This window comes from Bos javanicus, chromosome 22 (genome assembly GCF_032452875.1).
Source record: "Bos javanicus breed banteng chromosome 22, ARS-OSU_banteng_1.0, whole genome shotgun sequence".
In the NCBI taxonomy this organism is placed as follows: domain Eukaryota; kingdom Metazoa; phylum Chordata; class Mammalia; order Artiodactyla; family Bovidae; genus Bos; species Bos javanicus.
Genome location: NC_083889.1, coordinates 49,390,465 through 49,402,691, shown reverse-complemented (window position 1 = coordinate 49,402,691; position 12,227 = coordinate 49,390,465). Strand labels below are relative to the sequence as shown.

Below are 12,227 nucleotides of genomic sequence, written 5' to 3'. Positions count from 1 at the left end.
GAAACTACTTCATTACAATTCTAGATTTTATCTGGAAAGAATCATCACTGAGTAATTTCTGGTTGCCCACAGGACTTAAGTAATCAGACTCAGTCCAAAAAGTTTCAGTATAAACAGACAAATCACCCTGAAAAATGTGGATTCTTAAATACTTACATGGGCGATGTCTCCCTTCGTGCCTATGACCCGGTCCTGAGAATGCTTACTGAACTCAACATAATGATCTTCTGTAAAGGAATGCCTACGAACAAACAACAGAAGTACTGATGTAACTGATCTTCAGGACATAATTATTTAACTGACTAAAAAGAAAGTGATTCTCAGCCCCTTGCCTGACTATACTCACCTTAAGATTCTCAGCTCCCAAAGAGGAAAAAATTGTAAGATTAAAAAGAAAATTCTCTCCATCAATTTGTCTAAGAAGATTCAAAACAAATGAATGGGAACTACTTGGTTAAAACAATGGCTAACAGGGTACATATGCCTCTGAAATATGCCCCAGCAAAGAGCGCCACCGGAGAAGGCAATGGCACCCCACTCCAGTACTCTTGCCTGGAAAATCCCATGGATGGAAGAACCTGGTAGGCTACAGTCCATGGGGTCGCTAAGAGTCGGACACAACCCAGCGACTTCACTTTCCCTTTTCACTTTCATGCATTGGAGAAGGAAATGGCAACCCACTCCAGTGCTCTTGCCATGAGAATCCCAGGGACGGGGGAGCCTGGTGGGCTGCCATCTATGGGGTCGCACAGAGTCGGACACGACTGAAGCGACTTAGCAGCAGCAAAGAGCGCCACTATGATAAAATAGAAAGATGTGCCATTCTGGATCAGTGAAGGGTCTGCTGTCTGATGGGAATGTATAAACTTGGGTAAGAATACCCAGGAACCAAGAAAAAAAAAATCTTATTAAACATGTACCACAGATAAGGAAGAGAGAAGTCAGCAATAAAACTTACAGCATTCTTCTCTTGCCCCAAAATGCAGAGTCAAAGAATCAGATGAAGGGGATAAATTGTAAAACAGAGACACTGAATTATAAAAGTAGATACATACTTCATATCAAATACTGATTTCATTCCCCACAGTGCAGACAGAGGCTGGCTCCAGGTAGCTGATGTCAGCAGCAAGGATCCATCCTAAAAGAAGATGGGAAGCCCAAGGTGGCTAATCATGTGTTTACATAAATGCCATCTTTCATTAGCATTCTAAAATATAACATATATTGTTGGATTATAAAGAAAACAGAAAAACTTTTAGGAATCAAGAAATGGTCAGAAGCTGCTAAGATTTAATCAATATGCACCTCCTATGTCACAAAAAAATCACTAAATTTGAGAATATTTAATCCTCCTGAACTAGTAACATGAAATACAATAGTTTCAAGGGTGTGGTGGGTGGGGGATGATGAGACTTAAATGTCAAACATGGTTTCTCCTTTCTTAATATTTGGCCTTATTTCTCCATCTCCCTCATCTGAAGTATCAGTAAACTGAAAACAGCTGTTAGACTCTGTAGCTAAGGATTCTTACAAGATTTTTCAAAGAGAAAGCCCAATAAAAGATCAACTTGCTTTATTTTTCTCCCCAGCTCATCACCAAATTAATCTATATTCCTCACGATTCCCACATTATAATTTTTTCAAACTTTTTGTTTTGTATTGGGGTATAGCCAATTACCAATGTTGTTACAGTTTCAGGTGAACAGCGAAGGGATTCAGCCATACACATACGTGTATCCCCTTTCCCCCAAACTCCCCACCCATCCAGGCTGCCACATAACATGGAGCAGAGTTTCATGTGCTATACAGTGGGTCCTTGTTGGTTATGCATTTTAAATATAGCAACCTCCTTCACTTTAAATTGAGGAAAATTATCCTTGTCATCTTAACAGTCTTGACTTGTAGAAACAGCAAAAGCATTGATTTCATCCACAGAACAGTACTAATAACACAGTTATATTTACAGTGGATGACCAACAAGGTCATACTGTATAGCACAGGGAACTCTGCTCCATGTATATGTGGCAGCCTGGACGGGAGGGGAGTTTAGGGGACAATGGAAGCATGTATACGTATGGCTGAGTCCCTCTGCTGTCCACCTGAAACGATCACAGCATTGCTTATTAGCTACACTCCAATATAAAGAATTAAAATAAATAGTACTACTAGACTATGACCTACCACTGGGATCATACAATACTTGTTTTCCTAAAAATTCACAGTACTTACAGATTTCCTTCCAACACAAAAACTTCTGTGGTCATAGTTGATAGATAATCTCAAGTTTCTAAATAAAGCACATTAAAAATCTGTCCATCTATCTTTAGGTCTGGAAAACATAAGGGCCAGATACCAGACAGTACATACTGTAGGTTTTGCAGGCCACATGGTCTGTGCTGCATGCAACCACAATACTCAACTCTGCCGCTGTAGCACAGAGCAGCCAGGACATAATACATAAACATATGAGTATGGCTGTGTTCCAAACAAACTTTACACACAAACACGGGAAACCGGTCAGCCCACACACCTGCAGTTCACCAACCTATCCTAGAAGCATGACTGAGCACAACCTAGGGAGGGAGCTTTACCCTGGAGGGCTCCAGGTGTGTGATGGCTGAGTTGTGACAGTTGTAGCTGGCCTCCTCCTGTCCACTGAACACGTTGTAGAGCTTCAACTGCCCAGTGCAGGTGCCCAGCATCAGGAAGCGCTCTCGTGCGGAGAATGCACAGCAGGTGAGACCACTCTCATCCTCGTTGGCTTCCCGGAACACTGAAATAGGACGGAACCTGAACAAACAAGAGAGAGTCAGAGACAAAGAACATGCAGAGACTCGGAAAAACAAAAGTTTGTTAGAAAGACAGAAAGAAAAACAGCCTTTCTGTTTCAAGTGGGTTCTTCCAAATTATCAGTGACCGTCAGTGGTTCATCTTCATTTTACAAGAGAGAACTGGACCTTCACTTAAAAATGTTAACAATAACAAAAATTCCCATGTCAAAAACCTGAGATCCCATGACTTGTATGCAAGATTTTAAAAAAATATTTATTTGGCTGCACTGGATCTTAGTTGCGGCATGTGACCTCTTAATTGCAGCACAGTTCCCTGACCAGGGATTGAACCCAGGCCCCCTGCATTGGGAGTGTGGAGTCTTACCTACTGGGCCACCAGGGGAAGCCCCAGTGTAAAATTTTTAAGGAATAAGAAGAGGTAACAACTTGGACCAGCACAAGTACAAACTTGAGAGCCTCGTCAGGGACAGAGTGTTGCATGGGCTCTAGAAAACATACTAATATAACAAGAACAGAGTATCTTATATTGCCAGTAATTATACAAGGAACCCCTGGGTTCCCCTTGACAAAAGGGGGTATAGTCACATTGCTCAGGTATTCACACAAAATGATAATTCCTGGTATTTCAGGCCAACAAATGGTTTTCTGGAGTTATTACTTCATGCTGATATTGCCCACATACTCTGACGTAAACAGAAAAATCATTCCAATTCTCAGGGAGTGAGGTAACCTCTCCTTACCTGCTAAAGATAAGGTGCCTATCAAAGCACCCGCCATCTACCCCTCCATACTTTGGAAATGATGCCCTGCGGTTTAGCCTTGAGGTAAAGTTTATTGGCGCTTGTCGCCTCTGTTTTGGCTCAGGACACTGGTGAGGAGTAAAGAGAGAGAAGGGTGGGCAGGTGGCAACTGGGTTCTTGCAGCGAGCATGCTGCTCTCTAAGATATTCTGTGATGATACTGTCCAGCGTAGGCGGGGAGGGAAGGTGTCTGTCCAGCTGCTTTTTTATGGCTGGGCTCTGGCTGTAGGCGCCATGGTCCGACTTCTGCCGCAACACTCTGATTTTCCTGCCATTGCAGGGTGATGGCCTCTCTCTGATAAAACTGATCCTACCAATCACAGGGGAGTTTCCTGCATGAGATGGACCAGGCAGAGCTAGTGAACCCTGGGGCACCCGCGGCTGAGGGTGAGCAGCGGGGGCAGAAGGGGCAGAGGTACCCACAGCAGCATGGCTACCCAATCGAGTTGCAATGCCATTGGCGATGCGAGGGGTGCGGGGAAGAGAAACAGGAGAAGCAGCAGCAGTGACCGGGGTGAAGGCCGAAGAATGGGAGGCAGCAGTCATGGGCAGGTCGGCCTCTTTAGTCAGCACAGTGGCTGTCTCCCCAAGGCCTTTAGAAATGAGATGGTTTCGGATCAGTAGAAGCAGCTCTTTCTCAGGAAAGGAGATCCGTGACTGGGCAACAACGTCAGCTTTCTGCAGACGTGCCAGGGACACATCGGTGCCGATAAGAAGCGGCTTTCCCGACACCCGTTCGATGAGCTCAGCGGCGTACTTGCAGAACTTGACGTGGTCACTACGCTTGTCCTGAAGCACAGGCTCTTTCATCAGCTGCTGGATCTGGCAGCTGCTGAAAAGGGGCAGTTTGCTGATGATCTGCCGCACGGTGCTACTGCGAGACAGGCCCACCAGGGCCTTGCAGGCTAGGGCCCGGATCTGGTCTGCATCTGTGATGGGCATCTTGACAGACAGTAAGGACAGAAGCACCTTGATGCCATTGTTGGACTGCACCACGTTCCACATCTTGGCCAGAGTGTGCTCACTGCTTTTGGGTGTCTGAGGCAGCTTCCTCCGAGGTGTTCCAGAGATAAACTTGCCAATACTAGAAATTCTGTTATCCGGGCCACAAACACAATTGATGATAATCTGAAGTGCTGACTTCTGAATTTCAGCATCGTGAATAAAGAACTCACCCTCAGCCACTCCCAAAATAATGCTGATACCTATAGGGGGAAAATTTTTTAATATTATTCCTCATAACACTAATGCCAACTTCAATTGTCAAAATTTATTTCAGAGTCAAAATTTACAGTTCTATTCATTGTGTCCAAAACTACTACAATATTGTAATTAGCCTCCAATTAAAATAAATAAATAATTTCTTTTTAAAGTGTAGCAGTTTTCTCTTCAGTTCAGTTGCTCAGTCCAGTCGGACTCTTGCGACCCCATGGACTTAAGTGTAAGGAATAGTTTGTATAAAATGCAGCCAGTTCTACTACAGTGTATCTTTATGACAGAAGACCTCATATGCAGTTTTTAAATACGGGAATGATGTGGAAGTCACCAAGGTTCATGTACAAGCTTTCCTAGGTAAGGAAAGCAAAAACAGTGGGAATGAATAAAAACTTCCAGCAGGAAAGAAAAAGTCCTCAGCCTGGCTGCTATAGTAGTAGCAGAAACCCTTTCTTCTACATATGAATTAACTTAAAAACAAGTGGCTAAGCCTCAAGCTTTCTCCCCAGGGTACTGCATTCTAGGGCCCACAGCCACTCACATGACTTGCATGCTCACCTTAGCAGCAGCCCTCATCAGCCCTGATCTTAATAAGGGTTTTTTCCCTTTGTTTTTGTGTATAATAACTTATTCATTTGCGCTGCTTGCCAATTATTCATTTTGAGTTGCTTAAATTTTTTGCTATCTACCCCAACCCATGTTTCTTATAAATTCTATTTTTAGCATAACACTCTGAAGAGTGCAAGGTTTTCAGGAATGCACTTGTACTATTATAGCAAAAATGCCTGTACCACCCAGAATACCTGAGTTCACTAACATGACTCCCTTATTTGAAACTGATGGCATGACTTAAAAGAACTTAAAGGGTACCCTCCTTTGCTACCTTCTGTTCTAGTACTGCAAAATTAGGTCAGTTAAGTAACCACAACCAGAATGGCAGAGGAAAACAAATTAAAACCACGCAATGACAAAAATGGCAAGATACAACCTACCTACAGTGGAGACGGTGGAGCCAGCCTCATCTAATACATCCACTGATTCTGCCAACTGGAGCTGAATTTTTGGCACAACAGTGAGAATAGCCAGGACATCCAGAGCAAAGCGCACAGTGTCATTCCTGGACAGAAAGAAGAATTAGTCAAAGGGAAACTCGGATACAGCCACAAGAAACAGTCTCTGTTAAAAGCGAGACAGACAGACACAGACAGTGGGTCAGAACTACTTACTACCTGAATGACTCTGTCCCTAGCCATGGCATCAAGAGAGGACCTGTAAGTCACCACAACACTAATTTCAAAAAACATGGGTATGGAATTTTCATCTATCAAACTGCTAAGATTAAAAAACAAAGGATAATCTCCAATGCTGGTGAAGATGAGCAGAGACAAATGCTCTCAAACTTTTGGGAGGAGAAGAAAATAGGACACTCCTCTTAGAAAATAATTTGGAAATATGAAACAAGGTTCTTAAAATGTTTGTAACCTTTGGCCCAGGAATTTTACCTTTAGGAATTTGCCCTAAGGAAATAATCAGAAGTACAAACAAGTATTTATGGATTAAGATGTCCATTATCACATCATGTAAACAGCAAAAGAATTAAGAAAACTTACACAGGAAACAGGAATACCTGTGTTAAATTCTGGACAACTTTGCAGCTACTGACAATTGTTTCAAAAAAACTTCTAAGGACAAATGAAAAGGCTCAAAAGACAACAAAACCAAGATACAAAATTTTAAAGCCAACAATACCTAGCACTGGCAAGAAGGGAGAGAAAATGAAAACTCCCATAGACTGCTGTGGGAGAAGTCATTTTTCCAAACAATCTGGCAACATCCACTAAAGATGAGATGCAGCCACATTACAACTCAAACTGTACACATCACATCCTCAAGAGAGACCTCAAAAAGAAGTTCGTGGTTTTGACAGGAAAAAAAAAAGAGAAAAAAGGCACTAAATGCCCATCAGTAGGAGAATAAACCATAGTATAGAAATGTGCTTAGTCACTCAGTCATGTCTGACTCTTTGCAACCCCATGGAGCCCACCAGGCTCCTCTGTTCATGGAATTTTCCAGGCAAGAATACTGCAGTGGGTTTCTATTTCCTACTCCAGGGGATCTTCCCAACCCAGGGATTGAACCTGCATCTCCTGGGCCTCCTGCATTGGCAGGCAGATTTTTTACCACTGCGCCACCTGGGAAACCCAATATGCAAATATAAGAATTCAAATACGTATCAACACATAAATCTCAAACACTTAAGGGTGACTGAATACCTGAAACTTACATTAAAAAAATAAGTAAAAGTAAGGGTGAAGAAAGCAAGCACAGGTAAGACTTTATACAATTTTAGAACATAAAAAGAGTACTAAATCATTGATTACACACCCACACATATGCATAGCATAAAAAAAAAAGAATGGAAAGAATGTATACCAAATTCAAGAAAACTGGTCACTCTGGGCTGGGGGGCAGAAAATGGAAAGGAACTGAGAAAGCAACATGCCAACCCTGAGTATGGAGTAGTAGTTGTATTATTCTCTGTATCTTCATATAACTTGAGGTATTTCATTTAAAAAATGAGTTTAATTAAACACTATAATCTTAATTATGTCTATTTACAGAATTATGGAAAAGAGATTAAACAAATTAACAGAGGCTAAGAATAATTTCCATTTCTAAGGTTTTGTATATTCTAAGCAAGACCTTCTAGAACAAAATGATGTCCTTTTCATCATAAGGGACTCGAATGCAAAAGTAGGGAGTCAAGAGACACCTGTTTGGCATTGAAGGGACTTCAAAAAGAGGTTCATGGTACCACTCATTTGACAGGAAAAAGAAAGAAGACACTAAATGCCCATCAATAGGAGAATAAACTACAGTATAGATATGTTTGGCCTTGAAGTACAAAATGAAGAATGGCAAAGGCTAACAGTTTTGCCAAAAGAATGCACTGGTCATAACAAACACCCTCTTCCAACAATACAAGAGAAGACTCTATACATGGACATCACCACATGGTCAATACCAAAATCAGACTGATTATATTCTTTGCAGCTGAAGATGCAAAAGCTCTATATAGTCAAAACAAGATGGGGAGCTGACTGTGCCTCAGATCACCAGCTCCTTAGTGTAAAATTCGGGCTCAAAATGAAGAAAGTAGGGAAAACCACTAACTAGGCCATTCAGGTATGACCTAAATCAAATCCCTTATGATTATACAGTAGAAGTGACAAATAAATTCAAGGGATTAGATCTGGTAGACAGAATGCCTGAAGAACTATGGATGAAGGTCCCTAATATTGTAAAGGAGGTGGTGACCAAAACCATCCCCAAGAAAAGGAAATGCAAAAAAGAAAAGTGGTTGTCTGAGGATGCCTTACAAATAGCTGAGAAGAGAAGAGAAAGGGAAAGATATACTCAACTGAATGCAGAGTTCCAGAGAATCGCAAGGAGAGGTAAGAAAACCTTCTTAAGTGAAAATGCAAAGAAATAGAGAAAAACAACAGGATGGAAGAGACTAGAAATCTCTTAAAGAACATCAGAGATACCAAGGGAACATTTCGTGCAAAGATGGGCACAATAAAGGACAGAAACAGCAAGGACTTAACAGAAGCAGTAAAGATTAATAAGAGGTATCAAGAATATACAGATGAACTGTACAAAAAGTTATTAATGTCTTGGATAACCATGATGATGTGGTCATTCACCTAGAGGCAGACATCATGGAGCGCAAAGTCAAATGGGCCTTAGTAGGAAGCATTACTACGAACAACACTAGCGGAAGTGATGGAATTCCAGCTGAGCTATTTCAAATCCTAAAAGATGATGCTATGAAAGTGCTGCACTCAATATGCCAGCAAATTTGGAAAACTCAGCAGTGGCCACAGGACTGGAAAAGGTCAGTTTTCATTCCAATTCTAAAGAAGGGCGATGCCAAAGAATGTTCAAACTACCATACATTTGCATTCATTTCACATGCCAGCAAGATTATGCTCAAAAATCTTTCAAGCTAGGCTTCAGTAATATGTGAACTGAGAACTTCCATATGTACAAGCTAGATTTAGAAAGGCAGAACCACCAGAGATCAAACTCCCAACATCCACTGGATCATAGAAAAAGCAAGAGAATTCCCAAAAAAAATCTACTTCTGCTTCATTGACCACACTAAAGCCTTTGACTGTGTGGATCACAAGAAACTGGAAAATTTTTCCTAAGAGATGGGAATACTAGACCACCATACCTGCTTCCTGAGAAACCTGTATGCAGGTCAAGAAGCAACAGTTAGAACCAGACATGGAACAATGAACTGGCTCAAAATTGGGAAAGGAGTATATCAAGGCTGTATATTGTCACCCTGCTTATTTAACTTATATGCAGAGTACATCATGCAAAATGCCGGGCTGGAAGCACAAGCTAGAAACAAGACTGCCAGGAGAAATATCAACAACCTCAGATAGGCAGTTGATACCACTTTAATGGCAGAAAGTGAAAACTAACTAAAGAACCTAAAGAAAGGTAACTAAAAAGCTGGCTTAAAACTCAACATCCAAAAAACTAAGATCATGGTATCTCGTCCCATCACTTCATGGCAAAGAGATGGGCAAACAGTGGAAACAGTGGCTGACTTTATTTTTGGGGGCTCCAAAACCACTGCAGATGGTGACTGCAGCCATGAAATTAAAGACACTTTACTCCTTGGAAGGAAAGTTATGACCAACCTAGACAGCATATTAAAAAGCAGAGACATTACTTTGTCAACAAAGGTCGGTCTAGTCAAGGCTATGGTTTTTCCAGTAGTCATGTATGGATGTGAGGGTTGGAAATATAAAGAAAGCTGATCACTGAAGAATTGATGCTTTTGAACTGTGGTGTTGGAGAAGACTCTTGAGAGTCCCTTGGACTGCAAGGAGATCCAACCAGTCCATCCAAAGGGAGATTAGTCCTGGGTGTTCATTGGAAGGACTGATGTTGAAGCTGAAACTCCAATACTTTGGCCACCTGATGCGAAGAACTAACTCATTTGAAAAGACCCTGATGCTGGGAAAGATTGAGGGCGGGAAGAGAAGGGGACAACAGAGGATGAGATGGTTGGACGGCATCACCAACTCAATGGACTTGAGTCTGCGTAAACTCCGGGAGTTGGTGATGGACAGGGAGGCCTGGTATGCTGTGGTTCATAGGGTCACAGAGAGTCGGACATGACTGAGCGACTGAACTGAACTGTCCCTTGGAAGAATAGCTATGACAGATCTAGACATCATATTAAAAAGCAGACATCACTTTATCAACAAAGGTCCATATAGTCAAAGCTATGGATTTTCCAGTAGTCATGTAAGGATATGAGAGTTGGACCACAGAGAAGGCTCAAAGTCAAAAAATTGATGCTTTCGAACTGTGGTGTTGGAGAAGACTCTTAAAACTCCCTTGGACAGCAAAATCAAACCAGTCAATCCTAAAGGAAATAAACCTGAATATTCACTGGAAGGACTGATGCTGAAGCTGAAACTCCAATACTTTGGCCACCGTATGCAAAGAGCCGATTCACTGGAAAAGACCCTGATGCTGGGAAAAATTGAAGGCAAGAGAAGAAATGGGTGACAGAGGATAAGATGGTTGGATTGCATCACCAACTCAATGGACATGAGTTTGAGCAAACTCAGGGAGACAGTGAAAGACAAGGAAGCCTGGCAGGCTACAGTTCATGGGGTCACAAAGAGTTGGACACAATCTGGCCACTGAACAAGAACAAAGAATAATTTTTATTTCTAAGGTTTTTGTATAGTCTAAGCAAAAACAAGTATTTAATTCTATTTTTAAAAATAAACTTTTAAAGTACATATTTATTTTTTCTTAAGTAATCCACATATGGATTTACCATTCAAAAAATGTATTTATAACCTTATTATCCTTTGAGTTTTCATCATCTTTAAAGCAATGGTCTCCAAGTAAATATAATAACCTCCTTTAATACTCTAAAAACAGTGTTTCTGAAAGTGTGCTTGGGGACCCTAGGAGTCTCTAAGACCTTTTCAAAAGGTGCTGAGATTTAAAAAATATTTTCATAATAACACTAAGATGTTATTTTTCCTTTCTCACTCTCCTCTCATGAGTGTATAAAGAGCTTTCCAGAGGCTATGTCATGTGTGATGTCACAAAAGGCTGAATACAGAAGCAGATATGAGATCTATTGAGCCAGATACTTGATGAAAATCAGCTGGCTTTATTTTGGAAACTTTTCATAAAAAATGCCAATAAGCAATGGGTTCAGATTATTTTTAAATAAGTTGGTAAATATATTTACATTTTCAGTTTTAATTTCTAATATGCTAAATATCAATAGATAAAAAACAAAAGCTCTTAAGGGTCCTAATAATTTTTAGTACAGTAAAGGAATCTTGAAACCAGAAAGCTTGAAGATGGCCACCAAAAGTATTCCTCTAGATTTAACTATCCTAGGAATTAGAGTAAGAAACCTCCTGTCTTTATGGCAGTGGATGGATAGGGCAAGGAGGTCAAGAACCACAGCTTATAAACTTTGTTACTTTGTACCCTCCAGACTCCTTATCCAAAACATAGCTTTCTTTTTGCATCAGCCTCAAATAGAACCTACCCAACTGCCTGATGCCATTAGCTGTTTTTCCCTGAGCCTTGTCCAGCTCTGCCCTAATGGTGAAAACCCTACCAAAAGCAAAAAATACAGCTGTATGTGAAGCTCAAATAAACATCATATATGGTTGCCAAGCAGTAGAGAGACATTTAACATTTAAAGTCTAAGTACAAAGAATACTAGACTCCAGTCTCAGGACGACTTCAACACACCTCTGCAAGCTGTAGCCACATAGATTGCATAATTTCTCTAAGAGTACAGACATGATCCTTGTCTATGGTACAGTATTTATAATCACCAAGACCAAGCACTCTATACATTTAAAGATATTTATAACGCTTAATCTAGTTTCTCAGATTCAAGTCCAAAATTTTAATTCAACAAATATTTGTTAAGCATACACCATGTGAAAACCAACATGAACATTAGCAAAAAGCCGATCTTTGAAACCTCTCTCTGGTCCCACCTTGCATAATAGGTCTTCCAATTGCAAGCAATAGAAATAAGCTGCAATAAGAGCTGGACACAAGACAGCTTGAGGAAGACTTCAGCTGGCTCCCAATACAGCTGCGCTGGGCCATATTCTATCAGAAACTCCATCATTTCCACAATCTGTTCATGAGTATATGAACATGCCTAAAAGGACAGAGATATATTATTAAAGTACTCTATCAATCTACCTGCTGTTTTCTCCAGCACAGCTCAATGCTCTAAAGATTTTAATAATAAAGCTAAATAATAAGTCTTGACACACACTTCGTGAGTCCACAGCCCACATGTGAAATAATAAATGATGCTTCATCTTTTATTTGTA

The 12,227-nt window shown here is 40.8% G+C and overlaps 1 protein-coding gene across 5 annotated transcripts in view; it reads right to left on the bottom strand.

The window, feature by feature from the left end:
* Positions 1 to 12,227, bottom strand: part of DCAF1 (DDB1 and CUL4 associated factor 1) — an 89,611-nt gene that overhangs the window by 22,594 nt on the left and 54,790 nt on the right. For all 5 annotated transcript variants that reach the window (XM_061397484.1, XM_061397481.1, XM_061397485.1 and 2 more), the window contains 6 exons: positions 11,880 to 12,049; positions 5,799 to 5,923; positions 3,533 to 4,796; positions 2,592 to 2,790; positions 1,056 to 1,138; positions 157 to 241 (listed from right to left, as the gene is read on the bottom strand). In XM_061397484.1, the coding sequence (XP_061253468.1) occupies positions 157 to 241; positions 1,056 to 1,138; positions 2,592 to 2,790; positions 3,533 to 4,796; positions 5,799 to 5,923; positions 11,880 to 12,049 (1,926 nt within the window). The remainder of the gene's footprint in view (positions 1 to 156; positions 242 to 1,055; positions 1,139 to 2,591; positions 2,791 to 3,532; positions 4,797 to 5,798; positions 5,924 to 11,879; positions 12,050 to 12,227) is intronic.